This window comes from Nothobranchius furzeri, chromosome 16, assembly GCF_043380555.1.
Source record: "Nothobranchius furzeri strain GRZ-AD chromosome 16, NfurGRZ-RIMD1, whole genome shotgun sequence".
NCBI lineage: Eukaryota > Metazoa > Chordata > Actinopteri > Cyprinodontiformes > Nothobranchiidae > Nothobranchius > Nothobranchius furzeri.
The window spans coordinates 27,997,965-28,023,787 of record NC_091756.1 but is presented as its reverse complement, the minus strand read 5'-3'; the positions used below and the strand labels follow the sequence as shown (position 1 = coordinate 28,023,787).

Here is a 25,823-nt window from a genome sequence, read left to right as displayed (position 1 = left end):
TGGTAAGAGAGAAGTGGGACTAGTAGACTGGGTTCACTCAGTTCTACAGCTTGCTGCTAAACGTTTACATGATCTAATAAGGTTTAATAAAACTAACAGGCTTAGGCTAATTTGAAAATGTTTAATGAAAAGATTTGAGTATTCCATCTGATTCATGTTCACCAATTATCTTTTCCAGTCACAAAACATGAAGACAGAAATAGAAAAAACATTTTATTAAGAAAAAGTTTTTGGAAAAAAAAAAAACGACTATGAACTCGGTGTTTCTCCTGTCTTCACCTCTTCTTGAAGCCGTACTTCTTCCTTTCATAGAACAGATCTGTCTTGGAGCTGCCCAGGTTTACGATCTTGGGACAGCCATCTCGCTGCAGAGAGGAACAAAATATTTAGAGACGTTCCTGCAGACACAGCTGGGCGTACGAGAGGAGGACTCACATCTTTCTCCTGGATGGTGCACTCTTTGCAGTAGTAAGCGTCAGACACGCCGGGACCTCCGCAGATCACACAGCGCCCCTGATAGGAGCCGTAGTTACACTCATCACAAATACGCACCAGCGTGCACGGTCGCACGTAAGAGTCGCAGATCACACACTTCCCATCACCTGGAAGAGGAAGAGAAACTAAGCTGGTGATGGGAACAATAATTATTTCTACATTTACTAATAAAGTGAAAGTGCTTCTGATCTTATTAGGTAACTGTAACAATCACAAGACTGACCCGCCGTCTCTTCTGTGAGTGTTTGGAACGTTAGGAAGAGTTTCAGTCACGTGTTTTTAAGTGTGAGTGGTTGTGAAACGAAGTGGGAGAGGAGCCAAAGCTGCACTGGAGGTGTTGGATAAGTGAAACCGGAGATCTGTTTAACTGCGACTTTTCCTATTCGACCTAATGGCTTCATTGACTTTTCTCAAAGCAAAATGTGGAAGTGACATCTTTCTCAGATTTAAATCTGAGCCTTGATCTGTGTGTACAGGTGCAGACTCTGCTCAGCTCGTGTCCTTCACCTAAACCAACTTCTGTCTCAGGGTCCCATCTGGACTCCAATGCACCAGAATGCCACGTTTGGAGTTTCTTTGATAATCCTGCAACATTTGCAATAACTTTAAAATTTTCCTGTCGGGTGCTTTTCCAGATTTTCTGGTTAAGTTGGCAAGTGTCCAGACAGGATGTCCACAGGTTTGAAAATTTCTGTTAACACATTCTTCTGTTGTCTCTTTTGTCCCAGCTGGGACACGCTGAACTCAGTGGATGGAGAAACTAGTTTTAGTGAAGTTCAGTGTTGAGAGTTTAACTTCTCTCAGACTAGTTTCAGTCTGGTGAACATCTTGGTTTGGGTTGTGACCTCGTTATTATTCCTCATGTCCAGCATGTACTGTCTAAAGGTGATTCATGTTTGCACGGTCTGTGTAGAAAATATGTTTTCTTCACTTACAGCCATACATCTGGACCCTGATTACTGTAAATGACCACCAGATTTTACCTGCATATGAGTCTGGGTCACGGGGGTTGCAGCCCCAGCAGAGATACCCAACCTTGCCTCTTTCTGAAGACCTCCTCCAGCAGGATCCCCAGGTGTGCCTTGCCCAAAGTGGAGGTACCTCCAATGTGTCGCAGGTCGACCTGGAGCCTCCTGCTGGCAGGACATGCCTGAAACGCTTCCCCTAGGTGGAGTCCAGGGGACATCCATACCAAATTCCCAACCCACCTCAGCTGGCTCCTCATCTTTAAAGACATCAGTCAGTCAAAAGCTCTGCCACGTGTAGCATATGATATATGCTGCCATCCCAATTTTGCATCATCACAGGATTCTGCCTCACTTTCAAGACCAATCCCAGTCTTTGTCCTCGATATCCAAAATCCTAACGATGACCTGCATATCTCCACCTCCACCCTAAGGCCTCGTCTTCCTTTTCCTTGTTGACACCTCAGATCATTTTCAAATTCTCTTATCTAAATTTATGTTTGATTATTTTAAAAATGCTGCTTAAATTTACATTGCATTGACTTTAAAATTCATTACGGATTTTACATTGGCATGGTTTTTTATAAGGTGGGTGTTTTTAAAGTGCCTATAAATAAAATCTAGAGGTTTAACAGCGTTTATGATGGTTGGTTCTTTTTAGCCGCCTTTACTCCAAGGAAATCAGCTAGATCTTTGGGTTAGAATTAGCCAAAAGCACAACGTTCTAGAGGAAAACCTATAACAGAAATAGACTTTACAGTAAACGTGTTAAAAGTGGAGACACTTACACTTCTCGCAAAGTCTCCCGATAGCTGCGGGAGGAAAACAGAACAGTCGTTCAATTAAACGTTTCAATTTTCAGGATAAACGATAAATTTGTACTTCTCTATGTTCAATACTCAGTTAAACGGGTTTAAAAACCATAAAATTGTTAGTGTCAACAGAGATGAAAACCGTAAAGACACGTCCAGCTCCGCTACTCATTTCAGTATTTATGCTAACAGTTAGCTTAGCAGCTAACACATGGCGCAAATCAAACGTGTTTCTGATATATCTGTGTAGTTTCAAAGGTACCGAACGACATAAAGTAAAGAAACATACCGACACCCGCTTGTTTTCGACAGAAGATCAAATCTGGGTGATGTTTAGCCATTTTCAGCTAACCAACGACGGCCGAACGTAATTCAGTTTTAACCTTTGACCGGCGTGCAAGTGTCGAGTTGAGTCGCTACCACCACCTAGTGCCTTCACCTTGTAACTACACTCTTAAAAAACGGGTTTCAAATAAACAAGGACATTGGGTGAAAATGCTGTCATTAGCCCAGAATTTAAACAAATTTCCAAGTTTTATGTTCACTAAAATTCTTTATCCCTCTGCTCCAGAGGTGATGCCTCATCCTGATACGAGCTGCAATGTCTCTGAGTTACCATAGAACAGCAGCAAAGTTAATAAAATTACAAAAATCCCTGGGTTGCTGACACTGTCTCAAAAGGTTCAACAACAAATAATGAAGAATAGGGAACATTTTTATCCAGGTCCATTTTATTATTTTCTTTTCAGTTGTTGTTTAACCACTAATCAAAAGCCAAGATGGATTTTCAGTATATATTTATTACTTTTGTCAGTTTCAAATCATTACAATGACCACTGTGAGTTCTTCTTTAACAGAATTATACCAACAAACATTAAAACAGTTAACTTGGCTAATATGACCAGCCAGTGAATTAGTCTAACTAGTGAAACAGGTCCACATTGCCATACCGGCTCCTGGTCTATGCAGCCAGGATCAGCCGGTTTTCATCTGTTCACCTACTGGTCTGACTCTTACTCCCGACTGGATATTTGCTCACAAAAACAAATCTGATAACGAAACAAAAACAATGACTTGATCACTAACAAAAGCTTTTGAGGAACTGGGTGTAGCTAGGGTGACCTTGGGGGAGGCGAGACAGTTCTGAACTCTCTTTTTGGGTCGGAGGGTCTGAGAGTTTATAAACAGCAGAGATTCATGAGACATAGCTCCAGCCGTCTTTTGATTCACATCTGTTACCATCTCAGAACGTCATCTACAGCAGCCGCTTATATCTCCATCGGTTCAGCTCCTCCTGCAGTGTCTTGTTGTGTTGTTTTCCCACATCTCTTCCATGCTCCTCCCATTTTCTGGCCTCCTTTTTTCTGGGGTTTGTCTTTTTTTAACTCCGCTCAGCTTGTCCTTTATGCTCGCCTCCATTTTCTGCTGTTTCTCTTTTCTCTGCGGTCTGATGGATCATGTCTGCCAGTGGGCTCTGCTCTGGCACCTGATGTCCCGACTGGATCATCTGCTCGGCCTTCTCTTGTTTCACTTCACACTGCGAGACTTTTTGAGGCTGGTCTGGGGGGTTGATAAGGGTCTCCATCTCCTCCACCTTCACCTGCACTCTAACGACTACAGAGACACAACCCAGTCACACAACAATGATCAAAAATGACCTTTAAACCAAATTTGAAGAGCCTTCACTTACTCTCTCTCTCCTCTGGTTCAGCCTTCAGCTGGACGAGCGGCGCCGCTGGACATCGGCTTTGAGAATCGTCAGTGGTCGTATTCGTATCACCAGCCAGCTGATTTTCCTGATGGGATTTTGGATCCTGAGATATTTGTTTCCTGAACACTCTCCTCTCTGTAGAAAAAGTCGTTTTCCAAAAGCATTTACTGAGATAAGACCAGATTTAGGATGATGTTCACGTGTTACAAACTCTGCGTCAGCTGTCAGGACTTAACGTGTGAACGGTTACATTTGCTCACAGTTAACATGCATTTATGACCCCTTTAAGTGGATTATTTGGAGAGGACGGTTTATTATAAGGGTTAAACAGTAGAATTTAGAGCTCATTGGATCAGTATTTTTGATGAAACAGGAAGAATGAAAACACAGTCATAATTTACTGTTAGAAATCTGAGACATCTTGAAGCCTCTAACACAGCGGTGTCATCCTCGAGGGCCGGTATCCTGCATCCTTTTGTTGTTTCCCAATTCCAACACACTTGATTCACCTGTGCAGCGGCTCATCAAGCTCTCCAGAAGTCTGTTAATCACCTGCTGATTGAAATCAGGTGTGTTGAAGCAGGGACAACACTAAAACATGTGGGATAGCCCTCGAGGACCGGAGTTTGACACCTGTGCAACAGAACTGATGGAAACTATTCAGCAGCTCTTTATAATGGACCTGAATCACTCTCCCTTTCTCAATCCAACAAGTCAGTTACCTGAAAAAGGGATGGGTTCGTGCTAATCTGACCTTCGTTTTGTGTTTTCCTGGTAAACTGTTAGCAACTATGAACTAGTGCCGTTTTGGAACTCAGACACAGAACTAGACACTCGCATTGTTTCTGAAACGAGCCCTAAAGCCTAGTTTATACTTCTCCATCAGAAAGTTCTCTCTCTCTCTCTCTCTCTCTCTCTCTCTCTCTCTCTCTCTCTCTCTCTCTCTCTCTCTCTCTCTCTCTCTCTCTCTCTCTCTCTCTCTCTCTCTCTCTCTCTCTCTCTCTCTCTCTCTCTCTCTCTCTCTCTCTCTCTCTCTCTCTCTCTCTCTCTCTCTCTCTCTCTCTCTCTCTCTCTCTCTCTCTCTCTCTCTCTCTCTCTCTCTCTCTCTCTCTCTCTCTCTCTCTCTCTCTCTCTCTCTCTCTCTCTCTCTCTCTCTCTCTCTCTCTCTCTCTCTCTCTCTCTCTCTCTCTCTCTCTCTCTCTCTCTCTCTCTCTCACTCTCACACGTCGTGTGTTAGTGTTGTGAAGCTATTCTCTTCCAGGACACCTGAGGGCGTAGCTCTTCTCTGGAGTGTGTTTACTAAAGTGTGTGTACATTGTGTTTATGTATTTCAGAGACTTTTTAATACGGACACATTGTCCCTCATTTTAAAATGACATTTCCTGTAATTTTCCAACACAAATAAAAAGTTTGTTGTGTTTCTTTGTACTCCCTCAGTCACAGTTGTACTGGTTAATTGTAATATATCGTCTGACCTTTTCCATGAGACATGCTTCTATCTGCTTCAAAGACATAGGGAGCCTAAGTCACACCCATCTATCTCCAGACCATGGGTCCCCAGAAGAACAAAATGAATCCAAGTCAGCTTGGCTATAAAAGCTATTTTTCTAAACTCGTCCAGAAGGAAAGATCGGGAGATCGACAGGCAGCAGTGATGCGGGCGTTGTACCGATCTGTTTTGGTGAAGAGAGAGCTGAACCAGAAGGCGAAGCTCTCGATTTACCGGTCGATCTACGTTCCTACCCTCTCCTATGGTCGTGACGAGCTTTGGGTAGTGACCAAAAGAACGAGATCGTGGATACAAGCAGCTGAAATGAGTTTTCTCTGCAGGGTGTCTGGGCTCTCCGGGTGAGAAGCTTGGTTGTCTGGGAGGGGCTTGGAGTAGATCGGCTGCTCTTCCACATCGAGAGGAGCCAGTTGAGGTGGCTCGGTTTTCCAGGCACGTCCAACCAGGAGGATACCTTAAAGCCCCAGGACACGCTGACTGGACTATGTCTCTCAGCTGGCCAGGGAACACCTTGGGATTCCCCCAGAGGAGCTGGCCTAAGGAGCTGGGGAGAGGGAACTCTAGGCCTCTCTGCTTAGGCTGCTGCCCCCGCAACACAACCCCAGATAAATGGAAGAGAATGAATGGATGGACATTCTAATGCCAAGAAAGTGCTTATTTTAGAATAGGGGCAAACTGTATTTTAGGTTTTGTGTACAAATACATTCAGCACTACAAATATGCATCACTGTCATTAAAGCAGACATGAAGAGCAGAGGGGAAATGGCTGTAATTTCAGCAAACTTCAAATCCTTCCTTCAGGAGGAAAGAACCGCCGTGAATCTGGCCGTGTGGTAAGTAGCAGCTATGCTGGAGGAGAGGATATTATGTGGTGACGTCCCATTTGCAACGTGCCGATGTCTGATTTGTAGTCATAGTAATTACAAATGTTTACAATCTCAAAGTATGTGACTGGCGTGGTTGAAACACACATTTTTGCATTTCATTTAAACTTCAGCACTACATGTGTGGTATATCCAGGGCGTAAGGCAAAGCGGATTAGAAAATAACTCTGAACCCCATTGATCTGAATTCATTTTTTCGTTTTTCCGCGGACCCATGAGCCGACCGGAGAGGGAGGAGACTTACGCCGGGGACACACCGGCCGCAGAAGCGCCGCGAAGCGCCGAGAAGCGAATTGCTCACGAAATTCGGCCGCTGCTCGCCGCTCCTCAGTTCAGATCAGACGCGCCCCAGTCGAGGTGCGCCTCGGCTCAGCTGTAGTTTTTCTTTTAAACACTTGGTGTCCTCCATTTCCTCTCTGCCTTTTCTCAGCTCTTTTCCTCTGCGTGTGTGTGTGTGTGTGTGTGTGTGTGTGTGTGTGTGTGTGTGTGTGTGTGCGTGCGTGCGTGCGTGCGTGCGTGCGTGTGTGCGTGCGTGTGTGTGTGTACCTATGGTATGAGTCGTTTCTGCCAGTTGAATCTCTTGGAACCCGCTCCAGTTCTGCAGCTGTATCCTAGCAGTTTCTTCCGACATGGGAACGTAAATAATCATGTTTTTCGGGGGTCGTACAGCTCCTTGTGTTTCTCAACTTCCATAATTAATTTAAAGTCATCCATCTTAACTGCTTGCCTCAGACTTTCTGCCTCTCTGTCCTGTTTGCTCCGTGAAAAGACACCCAAAACCACACACCCCTTCACGTGGTCACGCACGCACACAAGTTCGATGTGTGTGTATGTGTGTGTGTGTGTTCGAGTGGTTTTTCTGCAGTGTCTGATTACGAACACATTTGACTATTGCGGAATTTTATTTTGAAATGCCTTATTTTGTTAACTTTACCGGCCTGCCTCTTATGTCTAGGTTTGACTTCCTGCCAGAATTGACGCGATTCACCCGCGGCTCGCAAAAAAAATAGAGCCGACGCCGAAATGACCGCTGCACGGCGCGGGCTGGAGCGCCGGCGCTTCGCGGCGCCTCGGCGGCCCATGTGGTCTGTAGAATAGCTTAACAAGGGCGCCGAATGAAGGCGGTCCCATTTTCGCGGCGCTTCCGCGGCCAGTGTGTCCCCGGCGTTAGGCTCCCTATCTTCAGCTCTCCTTTAAATTTTTGAGGGGGGAATGGTGGTGCTGCTGACGAAATTAAACGAAGCAGCATCCAGTTACACCAATCACAGGCTTGTGGTCTTCGTCACTTTCGATGTATGTTGGCTCTACGTTGTCCATCCTTGCGAACCTGTTGGAGAAGCTTTGCGCTGACGGATAATGGCATTGCGTGTTTCCGTACCGCCGCAGATGGAGAAGTATGAACTAGGTTTAACCCTAACCCCTGTCCCCCGTGTGCTTTGGCAAGACACAAGACCCCATGCACATTTCACATACTCTTTTTCCGGCGGTACACGAAGGGCTTGGTTTTCTTGTTCCGTACCACCTGGTTTTCAGTTAAATGAACTGGAAAACAAAACGAAACCTCTGTCACTTTGTTGTTGAGGTCAGGCGGAGTTTTCCACTACTAATCTACAGAAAGGGCTGAAAAAGGAAAAGAGAAGGAAAGGTCTGAACACGTAAAACTACGTCAAGTGCATTAAACCCGACTCTCCGATGGGACCCCCACAGCGCGGCGTGCCCGCCCCTTATCAGAGGTGTTTTACCGGTTCCAGGAGGAAGCTGGAGCTGGTAGCCCACTAGCTCACACCAGCCAGCCGGGTAGATGTCTGGGGACTGGTGGTCGATCCACTGGTCAAACTCATCATCCCAGCCGTCAAAGTGGATGAGCAGGAGGCGGCCCACGCAGCGCTTTACTGTGGCCACGCACACCAACCGAGGCTCCATCAGGTCCACTGCTTCCAGCTTCAGGTTGGGGGAGAAACCGTGACCTGGGTAGTCCTGAAACAGCATCACACATTATAGTTAAGTGTCTTTACTCTTTAGCAGCTGACACCGAGCTCTCAGTCAGAACTTACAGTGTTGAACAGTCTGGCTGGTGCTGCTTCAGCTTTAGTCTCCTTCAGGTACGTTTCCCAGTTGAAAGTCTGGGCATCATAACCTGAAATAGTCATATAAAGTTTAGATTTTCCCTCAGCAGCTTCATTCCATCACTAAAAGGGAAGTGTTGGAGGGAGAGTCATCTGGCTGTAGATGTTTTATCTGATTGTTGTATCGAGTGCACTTTTGTGAGAGGTTTAACCCTTTTTAATGTTGCCATTTTATTACGTCACGTTGGAAATTTTTATGATTGACTATTGATTATATATTTTGACTTGATTGTTTATGTTTTTTTTAAATAAATTTTTTAACCCAGTTTATGTATTTCATTATGTCATTTTTTTTGCCTGTGTGTGTGTGTGTGTGTGTGTGTGTGTGTGTGTGTGTGTGTGTGTGTGTGTGTGTGTGTGTGTGTGTGTGTGTGTGTGTCCGCTGTCCGGAAACATGTCTTTGCTGTTATTCTTGGAAAAGAGATTTTTAATCTCAATGAGGTCTATTCACTGGTAAAATAAAGGTTTGATTGATTGATTGATTGATTGATTGATTGATTGATTGAAGAATGAATTAACAATGACACCCTGTGCTTGGTTACACTAGCACCTTTTTTGGGGCAAAAAGTGACTTTCTCACTGCTGTTCTGAGAGTCTCGTGGCTGTTGCCAGTTACAGATCAGCACTAGAAGATTCTAGATGACAAGCAAAAACGAGTCACACATAGTAAGTTGATAAGTAGATAATTTGTCATATTTGGTGCTAGCACTCTAGGGTGCTTTATGGTAGGGAGCACTTACTTCACTTATTACGGTAATCTCCAGTATTAGAGGAAGTGCAGTTTTGTAACATATTTAACATTTACAGCACAAAGTCTCAGAGGATGAAAGTCAAAACTCCAAAACAATCATGAACATAAACGATACAAACCATATTTATAGAGGAACTGCAGTTCGCCATCTTGCTGCTATAGACGACTCATTAAAAAGAAGTAAAACGCCACGAATGACTCATTATTCATTTCACATTTACATTTCACTGTAATATCGAGTTGTAAATATAAAAAGTAGTTGGAGATATTTTTAGAGCCAACTATTTACTCGCAATTCACTGTTAGCATTGATAGCTCAATGTTAGCCTTTAGCAAAAAAGACGCCGTGGCTTTATAAGAGTACAAGAAATAACTTCTGGGTTGCTTCTGTTTACTGGCTTTGTTTCCTTAACAACTCCTGCTGGTGTCGAATTACAAGTGCCAATGCTCTAGAGCTAGCTTGGCGCAGACTCATTAACCTCACAAGATCACAGATTGTAAACAGTGACTATGTCCCTCATTGGTTTACTTGAAATGAGAAAAACTGATGACCCTCAGCTGACTAAAAAGGAAATCTGTTTCAATGTGAACTTACTTCCAACATGATTGAGATTTTAGACTTTTTTGTGATTTATTTTTCAATGTAGAATTCTTACATATTGCTCCTTTAAGCCTGGTTTATACTTTTGAGTTGTGAGATTCGTAACGCCATGATGTGTCAACACAAGTTTCTCAGTGGCATGCCGGCAAAGGGTGAAAATGACATGTCACATTTTTTTAACTATGCCTTGTAAGTTACAGAGCCTGTGATTGGTCAGGACACTAACCTCCCAAAAATAAAAAACGAGAGCCGAAGATATTTACTGGCAACACGAAAATGATCTCGCAGAAAAAGTCTGACAATATGAACGTTTATACACTCGTGACTGAAGGAGTATGAAGATTCGCAGCAAACTTTTAATTAGAGGAAGGAAAATGCAGGAAAAGTGGTTGAAGGGTCCAAAAAAGTAAGTTTTGATGTCAGTGATATGAGTTCACTTGACGGGCCCTTTTGATGAGGGGTGTGTGTCAGCTTTGATGTGCGAGGTCATTTAGGGCTGAACTTTCACCTGAGCAAGCCAGGTGGCCGTTATGAGGAGGATGGTGGGGTGATCTTCGGATTGAAAGTTTTCGTTGACCGCATGCTTTTACTGAACGCTACACATTAACTCAAATTATGGTTTTGTTGTTTTATCCATAAGCTTGAACTAACTGGAAGCAGTGGTGCTTAATGATGACATGGAATAAAACAACAACTGTGGTAATCTTTAGTGCGCATCATCAGTCTGTCCCAGGCTTAGCCTCCAGCAACAGCTAGGAGAAGTGTTCTGCTGCAGCGGTGGGTTTAGAGGTAGCAACTGCATGAAGACGTGGAGGAGAATGAGGCACAAATGTGCTCGTGGTGAAAAGTCTCTGAAACACATAATAAATACAAATACAAAAGTGGACTGGAGACATGACTGCAATACTGGCAGGGCACCACTAGAGAAGCACCACGCCCTCTCTCACTCCCCAGACAACGGAGAAGTGCATCTCCATCAACGTATGTGTGCGACTACGCAACCGTGCTGATGGAGATGTATGAATCAGGCTTTAAGCACAAATGTGGTGAATAAAATCACCCCAGCTCTTACCCCGAGGTACAGTGAGGGTGATGCTGTTTTTCTTGCAGAAGTTAATTGGTAGAATGGCGTGAGAAGAAGCGTGGTAACAAAACAGGTTAGAACCGCTGGTTGATGTGGTAGCATCAATACCAACCATCAGGTAACCGTCCAGCAGCACCTGAACACACAGCAGGGATGGAGGCACTCATCAGAAAGAGTCAAACGGTTGTTATCCAGTGACAAAGGCAGCTTCAGTTACCTTTTGGACCGTAGCAACACAGATGTTTCCCAAGTTGAGAGGATCGATGGCTTCTAGTTTCATTCCTTCCTCAAAAAAACGGTCCCCCATGTAGACGACTCTGGGCTGTGGGTCAGATCACATCCGCATCACAGAGTCCGCATAAAACATGAGCTATCTTTTCGATTTAGAGTGAAAAACCAGCCTAGCAAGCTATCCTACGTATGTAGTCTGGTCACGACTCATAGAGCTCAGTCGTGGGGCAGAATCTACAGTTGTCTTTAAAACTCTCCAATCAGGGAAATGAAAAATGTGATGCATTCATTGCTATGGAAATTAGACAATGGGGCAGTCCGCCATACACCTTCAAAGAAGAAAAACAAACAAAAACATATGTTTTTAAATAAACGACTCTTACATACATCTATCTCCTCATGTCTCAAAGAAAAGTCCAAGTCTAAATCATGCCAAAGCCATTTTAGCCAAGCAATATTCCTGAGCAGACACCATCTTTGGAGTTTTTCCTCCAACATAGCTCTCATGCTAAACTCGCCCAGTGTCTCTCTACATACACAAGAGCGCCGTGATTGGCCTGCTCTAGACTTAGCCGAGCCGGTGTTAGACCTGTTGAGGCTACAGGTGGCTAGACCAACCAAATCCTCTGCTTTTGCTACGGTCTACCTAGATTCCTAGGCCAAGTTGGAGCAGAAATTCTACAAAAACCTTTTTTTTGACTGACAATCATTTTTGATCCAAGCATGTTTTAGCGCTGATAAATGTGTGTTGAAACTTTACTCACAAAGGCATAAAATATGGAAGAGGTGGTAAAAGTAACGAGGAGCGTTCTTGTTATTACAACATACTCCTTTATCTTTTTCTTTGCTCTTTCTACAACATGCTTCCATATCTAGCTGCCCCCCGTCTAGGACCTGCACATGTCAAAAACTAGAAATCAGGCAGGTGAAGCTGCAGCGAATCTGTCCCACCTCGCCCACGCTGAACCTCTCTGCAGACCAGAGCTAGCTGCCACAGAATCAGCCATGACATCAATCCTGCACTAGTAATTACACATCGTCCTCCATGTTTGTTTAAACTGTGCTATGTCTTTCTCAAGAGCTACATATCCATATGCAAAAAAACCCCATAAATGAACTAAAAGACGTGTCATCTGTTTAATTGGAGGTGATATCACTTTTTCTTACCCTTTGGAAGAGAAGGAAGGAGTTCTCAGGATTACTTTTCACACCACCCAAAGCTACAATGTAGTTTGCAGTGGAAAAGAGAGAAATGAAATATTTCATCACAACATGAAGCAACTTAAACAGAAACATGGAACAAAATTCAAACGCTAATTGACCTGTTGTGTATATAAGCTACAGCAGATATAAATACAATCAATTAAAGCAACACTAAAGAATGTGTAACCCTTTAAAGGGCCAATGTCCATATTTAGACACTTCCACCCACACCACAAATGATGTTGTGTGCCCTTTCACAAACTCTTAGAATTATGGGATTTCACCCAAACAATCATCAGAGAACAAGCTAGTCACGTTTGTGCCATGGCGCCATTCCACCAATCAGTGTGGGGCTATAACGCTCCACATACTGGTGTGTCTGCAGAGCCAGAAAGTGCTCTGTCTCCTCTCGTGTTTACGGTCAGAGCTCTACAACGAACAATGCTAGGTTTATGAAACTCTCACATCACAAGGTTGACTAGTTGTGCTAAATAAGGATACATGTGTTGTAAATGTTAAACTCAATGAAGTTGGTGAAATCTTAGCATTAAAGTCAAATCTGCAACATTTAAACATACTCTCTGAACAAGTAAGAGAAATTATGAATATTTTTAGGTAAAATCTGTTGTTTTTAGACATAATCTTAATATTCATGGTAACAGTAATAATAACAATTATATTGAATATATTTTGCAGTTTTAAGCTAAGATTCCTCTGGGAAATGGAGGAGGACACTTATTGCACCTACCAACCTCGCCATCGGTGATGATGATGATGATGAGGCAAATCCTCAAATATAAAATATTCTAATAATCTATATTTGATCATAGATAGTATCTATTGTTCAATAACTTTTTAAAAATATTCCACAATAATCTGTTTTTATAAAACTATAATATATGGTTTAATAACTGTGATATATTCTTCATTTTTTAACAGTGATATAATGTTCAAAATGAGCTAGATTATTCTTAAGTGTCTTATAATTATATTATTCAAAAATAATGTTTGTTTTACTTGTTTGTGTTATTTTATTTTGAGATTTCTGTTACCAGAACAGGGCCAACGTCCATATTTGATCACTTTGTTTTCTCTGATTTTCTGCACGAAAATAAATACTTTTGCAAACTGTAACAGAAATACACTTTGGTTATATATACTACAATTACACCCCGAGGTTGAAATGAAAAAAGTTAAAATACTTCAATGAGTGCCCTATAAAGGGTTAAGACTTTAAGCTATTGCTTTCAAACTGGTTTCAGTGGTTCATGAGCCAGAAATCTGAGCAACTTGACATGTGACAGCACCCTGAAGCCGTCTGCTGACCAGAAACTGCACTTAAAGGTTTTGTGGTTTGAGTAGCAACACTAGTGGGAGGTCTCTACCTGCTTTTTAGCATTAGCTGTTTACTATTCCAGTAACTAATATGAAGGCTAGCAGTTAGCTTTTTCACAGTTAATAAAAAGCACAAGAAGGAGAAGCTTGCTTCTCTAGTTGACATCATGGCGTAGCCTGAAAGTAAAAGTAAGAGAGAAATGTCTTTGGAGTGAAAGCAAAGAGCTAAGAAGTGAAAACATTGCTTTTGCTTCTGGAATTGTATATAATTTAATTTTTTTGCAACATCATGGATCTTTTTACGTCGTGGCGTACTTCAGTATCAGTTGGCACATGTTAGCATTAGCATTAGCTAGTTGTCAGTGCTATCAACAGTAGGCTGCGGCTGTAAGTCCACCAGTAGGAGGGAGAAGTGGGGGGAACTTATTTAGTGTTGCTTTAAACAAACGTTGTTTATAAATAAACGTATGAATGATGTAATAACAGCATATTATGACCCACCAGATGCTTTGATGGGATGACCCACTTTCTTGGACCAGCCCAGAGGGTGGACCAGGGGACTCTTCATGTGGCACCAAAAGTTGGCAGCGGCGTTTTCAGGGACGTCGGTTCGGTCGACATACACCAGCTGAAGACGGCCACCAATGATGGTGTCGACGGAGGCGACCCGGGTCCGGCTCAAGTGTCTGGGATCCACCATCTCCACACGCATGCCTACTTTGAAAGTGGGCTTCATGCTCTCTGACAGCTGAGGACACACAAAGGATGTAAACACATCAGAGGAGAGGCAACAAGTCAGGCAGCTTTAACCTACCTTCACGTAGAAGTCAACAGGTAGTGTGGTGGCCCCCACCAGCTTCTTCATTAGATATTCCTTCCAGTCTGGGATGTTCTTCACATCTACAATTCAATCCAAAGTGAAAAATGTCACATTTAATTGTCTAAATGCTGCAGGATGTCAAAGATTTCAGGATCCAACCTCACCCCGCGGTGGCACCAGCAGCTTGCTCGTCATGGTGCACCACCCAATTGGGTTCAGCTCTCCTGAAACCAAGCTACACCAGAAATCCTGTGAGCTGTCGTGTTCAAACCCCTCATATCTCAGCAGAGCTTTGTATCCTGGAAACAGACATTAAGAACTCATTGTTCCCTCCAGCTTGACTTGCAGGTAATCACGTTGGTTGCTAAGGAGGAACTAATGATTTGATGGAGCATCAAACTTTTAAAACATCGTAAAAGCCAACAGATAAATACACACCTGCTACGTGGATGACAGTAGCAACCCAGTAAACCTTACTGGGAAGAATGGCGTTTGTGTTAAGGACCTCCACCTTCATCCCAACAAAGATGCTATCCCAGTAATCACTCAGAGGAGCCTATAGAGAGATGCCTTCTTCATGAATGTTTCATGTGCAGCACACAGACCATTTCACAATCCTTAGCTCTGAAGTGCATGACAGTGAGGACTCACATGTGCAAAGCAGGAGACAGATGCAGCCAGAGATGTTTCTTTTTCCAAGTAGGGGCCCCAATCAAACCCAGAAGATGCTGCCAGGTGAACAGATCAGAGAATTAGTAAAAGCTCTCTGACTGAGGAAGATAAATGTTGCATGTTCCTCCTCATACAGGCTGAGACGTGCATGTAAGAATGTTTGACTATAATTTCAGGCAAATTAAACAAATAAGTGAAGCTAAATTGTTCTTAAACATTCTCATCACCCTGAGCCTTGTACACACACACACACACACACACACACACACACACACACACACACACACTGTGCCTTTACCATGCACTGCTGTTGGATCTGAAGAGACTTGGTTCACCTTTTTCAGCACAGTGGCTTTTTTAGAAAGAGACCTCCCCTGTAAACAGATTTATTTCAGTCAGATCATAAAGGGGTTCATGAATCACTGCCCAGTAATGGCTGCCCAAACATTTTGGAACACTTGTGCGTGTTTTGGGTTGAAGACACTTCTCCCTCCTTGCCTGCTGATGGTGGTCTGAGAGAACTAGCGGTGTTGAGTTTGCAGCAGCTCCATCTCTGTCAGTTAACCACTGGGTGAGACATGAAGTGGTTGGTTGTGTCAGACAGGCTGGTCTGATCTACTGGGATTTTCACCCGAAACCAGCTCTATGAATTACAGAGATGGGACAACAGGCAGCTCAAATAACTACTGGTTCCAACCAAGGTCTGCAGAACAGGATATCTGAACCACAAAATGTAGAGCAGATGGACTCCAGCTGCAGAAGGCCACACCAGGAGTCATTCCTGTCATCTAAGCTGTCTCAGTCCAGTCCAGAACCTTTGCGAGATTTACATTGTGGATGTTACTGTCTCATGATGTCATCTCAGTATGGATCAGATCCTCCAAGGGAGGTTCAAAACACCTGGTTGAATCCATGACATGAATAATTGAGGTGGTTCTGAAGGGAAAGGTGTCCAACCTGATCCTAGTACATCATCAGTTAGCTGGAGACTGAAATTTCTCCCCAGAAAAACACATTTGATCTTAATATAAAAGTTATTTCTGTTCTCATAGCAGCCTGAGCAAATTCATTTTAAATACATATCAATCTTGAATTGATAGGAATTTAGACACACAGTAAGTAGTATTGCATTTAAGGCAAACTTTTGGGATATTTAAAGTTAATCCCAGAAAGGCCAGAATTATGGTTTGTAAAGCTGATGGGACACCTGGAGTAGGCTAACACCTGTAAACTGGACAATAGCCTTGTCAAAACCAAGCATGAGAACACAAGGGGGCTAGGACGGATCCATGTGGTACACCACACATGGTACAACATCAGCTGATCCTTGGGAGAGGGGTCTTTCTGCAGAGGACACCTCTGGTCCTGGTGTAACAAACACGCGTGGTATTAAAACAGAGGTCTGTGCACATCAGAGCGTCAGCTTAAACACGTTTTCTGATCAACAAAAGGTGTCACCAGCCTCTGAGATGGGGTTCCGAATGGACCGGAACGGTATGGCGCTGGTTCTGAGGACTTGGTCGGGGTTCCTAGGATCGGGTGAGGCGTAGTAGTCACTGGAGAGGAAATGCTTGTAGCAGACGGAGAGTTTGTTTAGGATGTAGAGGGGGGTGTTTACATCCATGTCCAGCGACAACAGCCATTGTCTCAGTCGCTCCGGGTTGTTCAAAGGAAAGCGGTGAAAAATTACTCCCTTTTCTTTCGTGGTGAAACAGTCATCCACACAGCACGTAAAAAACATTTTGGTTCGCTGAAATGCAACCAGACACGTTGTACTGCAAAGTTTTCAAGCACAGCGCGACTTTCTCCTTCCTCCCTTATTTAGCAGCAGCAGTAGCTCACAAATAGCTCGCTGCTGCCACCTTGTGTTGACATCACGAATAGGGCTCTTATCGGTTAGACCTCAGTTTGAAAAATCAAGGATTACTCACTAGTTATAAATATTTATGTCCCGTGCGTCATTCTTCGTGTGTTAGTCTTTCAAAACTTTATAAATACTAAATAGGAATTTGCCCTAGGACCGGATGGTTGCTGGTTTGAATCCAGGCTCAGTTTGTGTCAGTCTTTGGGCCAGACACTTCACCCTACTCATCTACAGGTGGTGGTCGGAGGGACCAGTGTCACCAACTATGTAACAGCCTCATTTCCGTCAGCATGCCCAAGGGCAGCCATGGCTAAAGTGTAGCTAATCACCATCAGTGTGTGAATGATTGTAGTGCAAAGGCTCAGATGCACTTGTTTTCAGGAACTAGCAGAATGCCACATCTGAGGTGAGCTGAACACCACAGGATTTGGAGTCTTTGGGTCACTAGATTTGGACATCTCACCTCAGATTGGATAATATCAACGACACTCTGTCAGTTACTCTGCATGCTCTGCGATATGATATTTAAAGAGACTGTGTGTATTTTTCCTGGCAATAAGGGGCAGTAGATACCTAAATCGACAAGCAATATTTTTGTGTTGGAGTAAGACCTTACCAACGGATGCCCATTAGGGTCAAAAAGCCCTGGGGAGTGCAAACTTTAGCAAAATAACAAGCACTTCACTGGCAAATAGAAGAGGTAAATGTGTAAAACAACATTTAACAATGACGAAGGTTTTGTAACCATTTGTTACAAATCAGCAAATGCATTTTGTCCTCAGGGGCTGCCATAGTAGGAAACATGGCATCTAATATGGCGTCGCCCAGAAACTTAGACCCACTCCCATGTATTTTAGACCTGATTTTTATGATTATATGTTAAGAAACCGCCAATATTTTCAACAACTGGGCGTCATTTCATTCATTTTCAACTACATTTTGATGGATATTTTCAGAAATTAATGGTAAAAACTACTGGACTTTTGCTTCTGTGCATCTCCCGTGAGAGCGGGGAAGGATGCGCGCGGAACGTTTTGCTACCGTGCGTCTCCCAGGTGGGAGGGGGGTGCATGTGGAACGTTTAGCCTATGTGTGTGTGTGTGGTGGTGGGTGGTGGGGGTCAATTTCGTAGCCATGGTGCTGCAATTTCAGAGATAGATGAGTCCATGAATGTTATTTGACAGTGTAATGTCACGCTGTCAGGCTTTTCTAATCCTAGAGTTTCACCGGCTATTTTCTATCATAGGATAACACAGCAGATAGGTGTAGGAGACTACAGGTCCTAAAAAAATTAGCTTATTGTGATAAAGGTCATTATTGTCTGTAATGTACTGATAAACATTAGACTTTCATATATATTAGATTCGTTACACACAACTGAAGTATTTCAAGCCTTTTATTGTTTCTAATATTGATGATTTTGGCATACAGCTCATGAAAACCCAAAATTCCTATCTCAAAAAATTTACATATCATGAAAAGGTTCTCTAAACGAGCTATTAACCTAATCATCTGAATCAACTAATTAACTCGAAACACCTGCAAAAGATTCCTGAGGCTTTTAAAAACTCCCAGCCTAGTTCATTACTCAAAACTGCAATCATGGGTAAGACTGACAACCAGAAGGCCATCATTGACACCCTCAAGCAAGAGGGTAAGACACAGAAAGAAATTTCTGAACGAATAGGCTGCTCCCAGAGTGCTGTATCAAGGCACCTCAGTGGGAAGTCTGTGGGAAGGAAAAAGTGTTGCAGAAACGCTGCATAATGAGAAGAGGTGACCAGACCCTGAGGAAGATTGTGGAGAAGGACCGATTCCAGACCTTGGGGGACCTGCAGAAGCAGTGGACTGAGTCTGGAGTAGAAACATCCAGAGCCACCGTGTACAGGTGTGTGCAGGAAATGGGCTACAGTTGCCGCACTCCCCAGGTCAAGCCACTTTTGAACCAGACACAGCGGCAGAAGCGCCTGACCTGGGCTACAGAGAAGCAGCACTGGACTGCTGCTCAGTGGTCCAAAATACTATTTTCAGATGAAAGTACATTTTGCATGTCATTCGGAAATCAAGGTGCCAGAGTCTGGAGGAAGACTGGGCAGAGGGAAATGCCAAAATGCCTGAAGTCCAGTGTCAAGTACCCACAGTCAGTGATGGTCTGGGGTGCCATGTCAGCTGCTGGTGTTGGTCCACTGTGTTTTATAAAGGGCAGGGTCAATGCAGCTAGCTATCAGGAGATTTTTGAGAACTTCATGCTTCCATCTGCTGAAAAGCTTTATGGAGATGAAAATTTCATTTTTCACCACAACCTGGGACCTTCTCACAGTGCCAAAACCACTGGTAAATGGTTTACTGACCATGGTATTACTGTGCTCAACTGGCCTGCAAACTCTCCTGACCTGAACCCCGTAGAGAATCTGTGGGATATTGTGAAGAGAAAGCTGAGAGACGCAAGACCCAACACTCTGGATGAGCTTAAGGCCGCAATCGAAGTATCCTGGGCCTCCATGACACCTCAGCAGTGCCACCGGCTGATTGCCTCCATGCCACGCCGCATTCAAGCAGTCATTTCTGCAAAAGGATTGCGTGCATAACTCAACATAATTATTTGAAGGGTGACTTTTTGTATTAAAAACACTTTTCTTTTATTGGTCGGATGAAATATGCTAATTATTTGAGATAGGAATTTTGGGTTTTCATGAGCTGAATGCCAAAATCATCAATATCAGAAACAATAAAAGGCTTTAACTACTTCAGTTGTGTGTAATGAATCTAATATATATGAAAGTCTAATGTTTATCAGTACATTACAGACAATAATGAACTTTATCACAATATGCTAATTTTTTGAGAAGGACCTGTATTTATGTTCGGCCTGCATGAAAAACTCAGACTGATTATAATCAGAAATAGTCATAAAAATAGTTTTCAGTGTTCCACAACTTTAAGTAAAAACCAAAGAAATGTGAAATATATAGCATTGTAAAACTTTATAAAACTGTTGGTATGTTTTAGATTACAGAAAAATGTAACTGTTCTTATTCAGACTTATTATCCAAACTGAGGTTGTTCAATCAGCAATCACAAACAGGTAAAATATAAATTACCCTTAACATCTGTAGAAAGTCCCTTCTAAATAATTAGTTTAAATACAAAATGAATTAATGAATAAAAATAAATGAATGAATAAAAAATGAATAAAATCAGGTTGAGTCTCAGGCCTTGGACACCTGGATTTGCCGTCAGGATTGTAAACTCAAGGATCTTATGCAGAAGATCACAGATGTGGCTCAAGAGAAAATGGTAAAGGTTGGATGGGTGAACTAAAGGTCTGACTTAAGTATATTTTTCAGAAGCTTTTTTTTGTGTTCTGCTTGTAGTCTGTTTCTGTCTTTGTGCTGAGCTGACTTTGACTGAAAATAAAATAACTTTACCCCATAAAACCAAACATTTATGTGGTAAAACTTCCAATCACACAAAAAGTCAACAAAAATTAAATATCTAACAGATCCTCAACCAGGGGAACCAGAAAAAAAATACGAATAACTTTTTTTCTCCAAACCTGCAAGCGTGCCAGTATGGATGACCTCTTTGAGTTGGATGAATAAGAGCGTGAACACGATCTGCTGCAGAAACGTTTTGATTTTGAAAAAAAAGTGCTAAAAGTTCCACGTGTCCCACACATCTCACAGATCACTGAAAATATAGAAACACAGGTTTACAGACTTTTATGATCAAAATGAAAACGTCAATAGATGGACAGAATATTTCTTGTATGATGCATTATTTACCTGAGTGATCATCTTCATTTTTTGTTCTGGGACCAGACTCTTCATTATCATTATCAAACTCCAGGGTCATTTCTTTGTTTTCACCCTAGCAAGAGGAACTTCAAATTTAAAATCACAGCTTGTCAGAGCGACATCCTAAATGAAGAGGAAACTCACACTGATGCTGTGCTCTGTCATTTCTGTTGTAAAGCTCCGACACTGGATAGCAGGTAGGCAGCTTTTGCAGCTTGAGTTTTTGCAAGACAAACAATGTGGACGGACAAATACTGTAGGAGCAGCTCCCGGCCTTAGCTTCAGGACCCCTGTGGGAAACTTTCCCTCAAAATACTCCTTACCAAAATGATCGCTACAAAGGTGGGAGTAAGGTGTTGCGACCCACTGGGCTCGGGTTCGCTGAACCTGCTTCTCCCACTTGTGAAATTCATCTGGATCTTTAGGGAATTTAAACAGAGTCACTCCATCCTCAGCGGTTTTTCCACATCCATAGGCCACACACTGGTAGGTCATCTTCACAGAAATACCATCAGATCCTCAGAGGAATGACCTGGTGATCTCCTGAGTTGTATATCTATGAAATTAAGAAATAAATGTGACGATTAAGGGTTAAAATAAGTTGAAATAAATATATCAAAATGAAAATTAAGACATGAAAGCAAGGAAAATTTATACCAGATAAAACGTCAAGTTAACGCGCTTATTAAAAGAGTCAAAGCAGTGAATGTGTTACAGATAATAGGTAAACTTATTGTTACTGCGCTCTTAGCATTTAATATGGACATTAGTCAAACTAAGTGCATGTAAGCTAGCAGGGCAAAAGAGACTTTGGTTTAGTTACGAAGAAGAAACTGTCTTGTTGTTCAAATAAATTACTACTTACTGAGTAGTACCAGAGGAAAACACTGACTGAAACCTAAGAAACGACCTAGTTTCCTAGACGTGAGCTACCTGATGGTTCGTAACCATAGCACCCCGCACACAGGCTGTCAAAAGTCTTTTACTTCCGTTTTTCTGGCGCAAAGTTGCTTTGGCGCCACCTGCCGGTAAGGAGGATCCAGAATTCTCAAACTTTTTAATTTTAGTTTAGTTTTTTAATTCACCTCACTTGATTGCTTTAGTTTTTTTCTCTCTTCAGTTAATGATAAACGACGTGTTTAAATCTGACATATTCAAGAAAATTATATTTTTTCTCATCCAATGAGAACAAAGGCAGCCATTTGTTGAGTGAGCATAGTGATTTGAGAAAAACAAAGTACCCCTAACAGATTTCTTGTTTTTACTTCTCTAACACCCTTAAATGTTTCATAGTTCTTTTAAGTAAATATATAAGAATAGAGTAACCTGAGTAAATAAAAACTTCTGTTTTCAAATGATGATTTCATTTGTTAAAGGAAAAAAAAAACACCTCGTATAATAAACCCCTGCGGGCCTGACTTACACTTTTTGCTGCTAAGGGTGTTAAAACCAGTTGAGTTTAGATGGAAATTATTTACATAAAACCAGTGTTTAAAGTACTTTGCTCCCCTAATATTTGGAATCATAATCTAGAAACTGCAGTTTGTAACGATTACTAAGGTTAATATTGTCTGATATTGAGTAATCAGTAACAGAATAAAAATGCAGTTTACTCTTTTTCCTTTGTCTAAATGTTCAATTTAATTACTTGTAATCAGTTATTTGATTCACTCAGCGGTTAGGCATTCGCTCTGTAATCACTGCGTTGCTGGTTCAAACCCAGGCTCCCGCAGTCATGTCAGTCATTGTGTCCTTGGGCAAGACACTTCACCTTCCTTCAGAGGCGGACTGGGATGAAAATTTAGCTCTGGATTCTGTTCAACTGTCTGAGCGGGCAGTTGTGTGTGTGTGTGTGTGTGTGTGTGTGTGTGTGTGTGTGTGTGTGTGTGTGTGTGTGTGTGTGTGTGTGTGTGTGTTGGCGAAAACCATTCCTGAATTCAAATCTCCAACTGGGGGTCTGACGGAAAACTCTCCTTACTTCCGATCTTGGGGAACATTAGCCTAGTGAACTAGACCAAATTCTTGCTTTGCAAAGTTTGGTCCAGCAACGCTCCACTGGAAACTCTGCAGCCCCTAACAGTATTCTGGCTGGCCAATCACAGCTCTCTAGAGGGGTTTCAAACACATAAAGAGCTGTGATTGGTCCATAATGGTGGGCCAATCATAGTGCTCTATCTGCTTAGTGAACAAATCACAGAGCTTTATCCACTTTGTGGGCCAATCAGGGCACTCTATATGTCTGGTGGGTGGGATGATGCAACAGATTGAAACAAGATGGTGACAGCTCATTTGAAATGGCTTTTACATCAATTTTGGACTATTAGAACTTGGGTTTCATTGGAATCAGGAGCAGATAGATGTATTTAAGTGCTTTTTTAAAAATTATGTGTTTTCTCCTTCTTCAACTGCGAGGCGCCTCGTTTACCAATAGCTGTTGCGGTGAGTATGTCACATTCATTGTCCAGTAGCATGCGGAGATCATTTGAAAGACAACGGTAGAACCCGCCCCACAACCGAGAGCCGTCAATGGAGCGTTGCCAGACTAAATAATCCATTTATGTAAATGTATTATTTAGTCTGGCTTGCCAGGCTAGAACATTGCTGTAGCCTGCTCAATTCTACGATGAGGGCTCTCTGAGCTGGGGGTGAAGGGAGAGCTGAGATGGCCCTAAGAACACCCACTGGCCCTAGAGCACACCGGCCATTCTGGAATTCTCTGGAACTCACAGATGGCCCGTGACCTCCCTGTCTGCTGGTGGTGGTCAGACTTATTATTGAAGACGCCTGTGCTCAACAGCCTTGCCTTCGACAGTGTCCCCCAAAGTCAGCTGTGTGGCTCATCACCATCAGCGTGTGAATGTGTATATGAATGGATGAATGATTCAATGTAGTGTAAAGCACTTTGGAGTCCTCTCAGAAAAGTGCTATACAAGTACCGGTCATTTATCATTAATCAATATTCCAGGTTCAAAGTGTCGCATTAAAATAATCCAAAACATCTGCAATGGGTTCCGGAGCCCTTAAATTATCTCTCAGTCTAAGTTGAATTATTGACATAAATGGACTTTTGCATCATATTCAAATTTTTATCCTGAGTTTTACCAGTATGTTAGAGCAATTCCATATAAATACTGACAGATTTTAACCCTGAATGTAATATTAGCTAAATATATTTACTGAGCCAATACAGCTATGAGCTAACTGAGCTAACCAAAGCTAACGGATGTTGGTGGGTGCTTTTAGCCATAAAACTGTGGTTAAGTGTCTCTGCAATTTAAAACTTTAATTACAGTTACAAAAAAGACTGTTAAAAATGTTTGTTTGTTTGATTGTTTGTTTATAACCAGGCTGTAAACATGTTTATTTCTGCTGTGAAGTTGGCTTCTTCACCACGACAGACCCGTATAATTCCTGCATCACTGCAGACGCAGCACCATTCCACCTATCAATCTTCCAGTCCATCTTCCGCTCACTTGTGAACAAGATCCTACTTAAACTCCTCCATTTGAGGCAGGACCTTGTCCCTGACTCGGAGAAGGCATTCTTTTCCATGTGGTGGCAGCAGCTGGTGTAGGCCAGACGACGCCTGCACTGCACTCCCCCCCAGGCAAGGAATATACCTCATCAACACACATCAACACTGTATTTGAGTGGGTGGAGAGACTAGGGGTCTTAACAAACCTCTGGTCTCACTTGGCTTCCCAGGAAGCTAGGAGTGGGAGCTGGCCATCTGGTTGGAGTCTGGGGTGGTGGGTTGCTTTGCTCGGCATTGGGTGGGGGTGCCTGCTGTCATGCTGTCTTATAATGTGCTGTAGAAATTAATTGGTATGGTATGTTATGGTATGGGTTGGGCTCTCCAGTCTCTGGTGTTGAGGTCACTGAGATGGTCAAAAAGCTACTCAGTGGCAAGGTCCTAGGGGTGTATGAGATCTGACTGAAGTTCCTTAAGACTCTGGGTGTTGTAGGGCTGCTTTGGCTGACGTAGCTCTGCAATATTGCATGGACATCTGGGGCAGTTTTACTGGAAGACCAGGGTGGTGGTCCCCCTGTTTAAAAAGGGGGATTGCAGGATATGTTACAACTACATGGGGAATCACACATCTGAGCCTCCCTTGTAAAGTCTGTTATGCTGGTGAAGGTTCTCAATCATATATGTCATGGTAATCCAAAAGGGTTCAAATGAAGGCAACTGAAGAAGAAGAAGAAGAAGAAGAAGAAAATATCATTTCTATAGCGCCTCTCAAGATAAAAATCATGAGGCGCTTCAAAAAACAAAAAATGTAAAAATATAAAAAAGAATTTAGAAAATGGTTCAAAATATATTTAAAATGAGCAAAAAATAGACAATTGTGATTAAAAAAATGTTAAGAAAGAGAGTGAACAAGAAAGAGGGGAATCAGTGGATCCTGAGGAAGGTGGAATAGGTGGGGAGAGCAGAATAAAGAGAGAGTTGTGAAGAAGGTCATACAAAAGCCAGCTTGAACAGGTGAGTCCAGCTGTTTTTTAAAGGAGTCCACTGAGTCCACTGATCTCAGGCTCAGGGGGAGAGAGTTCCAGAGTCTGGGGGCCACAGCAGCACATGATCTGTCACCTTTGTTCTTTAGCCTGGTGCTGCACAACTTTTGATCACTGGACCTCAGGGACCTGCTGGGGGTGAAGGGACTAAGAAGATCACCAATGTAAGATGGTGCTTATCCGTGTAAGGCCCTATAGACCAGAACCAGGATCTTGAAATGAACCCTGCAGTTGGCTGGCAGCCAGTGAAGCTGGAGGAGAAGCGGGGTGATGTGGGTGTGTTTGGAGGACTTGGTCAGAAGCCAAGCACAGGCATTCTGAACCACCTGTAGACGGTTCAGGGAGGTTCTGCTCAGACACGTGAAAAGAGAGTTACAGTAGTCTAAGCGTGAGGAGATGTAGGTGTGGATAACTGTCTCAAGTTCAGAGCGGGACAGAATGGGACTCAGC

General features: G+C 42.8%; 2 protein-coding genes across 5 annotated transcripts; both read right to left on the bottom strand.

Moving 5' to 3' along the window:
- Positions 1 to 200: 200 nt before the first annotated feature.
- On the bottom strand, positions 201 to 2,715 carry phf5a (PHD finger protein 5A). The gene is made up of 4 exons (XM_015963650.3): positions 2,562 to 2,715; positions 2,249 to 2,272; positions 436 to 602; positions 201 to 365 (listed from the first exon to the last, which is right to left on the bottom strand). The coding sequence occupies exons 1-4, from the start codon at positions 2,611 to 2,613 to the stop codon at positions 276 to 278; spliced, it is 333 nt and encodes a 110-aa protein (XP_015819136.1). The 5' UTR covers positions 2,614 to 2,715; the 3' UTR covers positions 201 to 275.
- Positions 2,716 to 3,426: 711 nt separating this feature from the next.
- Positions 3,427 to 21,856, bottom strand: l3mbtl2 (L3MBTL histone methyl-lysine binding protein 2). 4 transcript variants are annotated; one of them, XM_015963647.3, is made up of 18 exons: positions 21,724 to 21,856; positions 21,003 to 21,414; positions 20,847 to 20,931; positions 20,618 to 20,751; positions 15,496 to 15,571; positions 15,177 to 15,253; positions 14,964 to 15,081; positions 14,690 to 14,824; positions 14,520 to 14,605; positions 14,207 to 14,453; positions 12,335 to 12,387; positions 11,154 to 11,258; positions 10,925 to 11,072; positions 8,429 to 8,511; positions 8,117 to 8,351; positions 7,848 to 7,916; positions 3,963 to 4,118; positions 3,427 to 3,886 (listed from the first exon to the last, which is right to left on the bottom strand). In XM_015963647.3, exons 2-18 carry the CDS (start codon positions 21,351 to 21,353, stop codon positions 3,654 to 3,656), a joined length of 2,391 nt encoding a protein of 796 aa, XP_015819133.1. In that variant the 5' UTR covers positions 21,354 to 21,414; positions 21,724 to 21,856; the 3' UTR covers positions 3,427 to 3,653. The 4 variants fall into 4 exon arrangements, with proteins under 4 accessions (XP_015819133.1, XP_015819134.1, XP_015819135.1 ...); XM_015963648.3 differs by having other exon boundaries at positions 21,792 to 21,856; XM_015963649.3 differs by lacking the exon at positions 7,848 to 7,916.
- Positions 21,857 to 25,823: the final 3,967 nt, after the last annotated feature.

What these genes read in the sequence shown, in the direction of transcription:
- l3mbtl2 (XM_015963647.3), bottom strand. Translation starts at nt 21,353, where the DNA reads ATGACCTACCAGTGTGTGGCCTATGGATGTGGAAAAACCGCTGAGGAT. An exon ending in TCATCCCATCAAAGCATCTG is followed by an intron (nt 12,388 to 14,206) that starts GTGGGTCATAAT and finishes ACTACATTGTAG; the next exon opens with CTTTGGGTGGTGTGAAAAGT. An exon ending in CGTGTACCGCCGGAAAAAGA is followed by an intron (nt 4,119 to 7,847) that starts GTATGTGAAATG and finishes CTTTTTCTACAG; the next exon opens with AGAGGAGAGTGTTCAGGAAA.
- phf5a (XM_015963650.3), bottom strand. Translation starts at nt 2,613, where the DNA reads ATGGCTAAACATCACCCAGATTTGATCTTCTGTCGAAAACAAGCGGGT. An exon ending in CGGGAGACTTTGCGAGAAGT is followed by an intron (nt 603 to 2,248) that starts GTAAGTGTCTCC and finishes TTCCTCTTCCAG; the next exon opens with GTGATGGGAAGTGTGTGATC. An exon ending in GCACCATCCAGGAGAAAGAT is followed by an intron (nt 366 to 435) that starts GTGAGTCCTCCT and finishes TCCTCTCTGCAG; the next exon opens with CGAGATGGCTGTCCCAAGAT.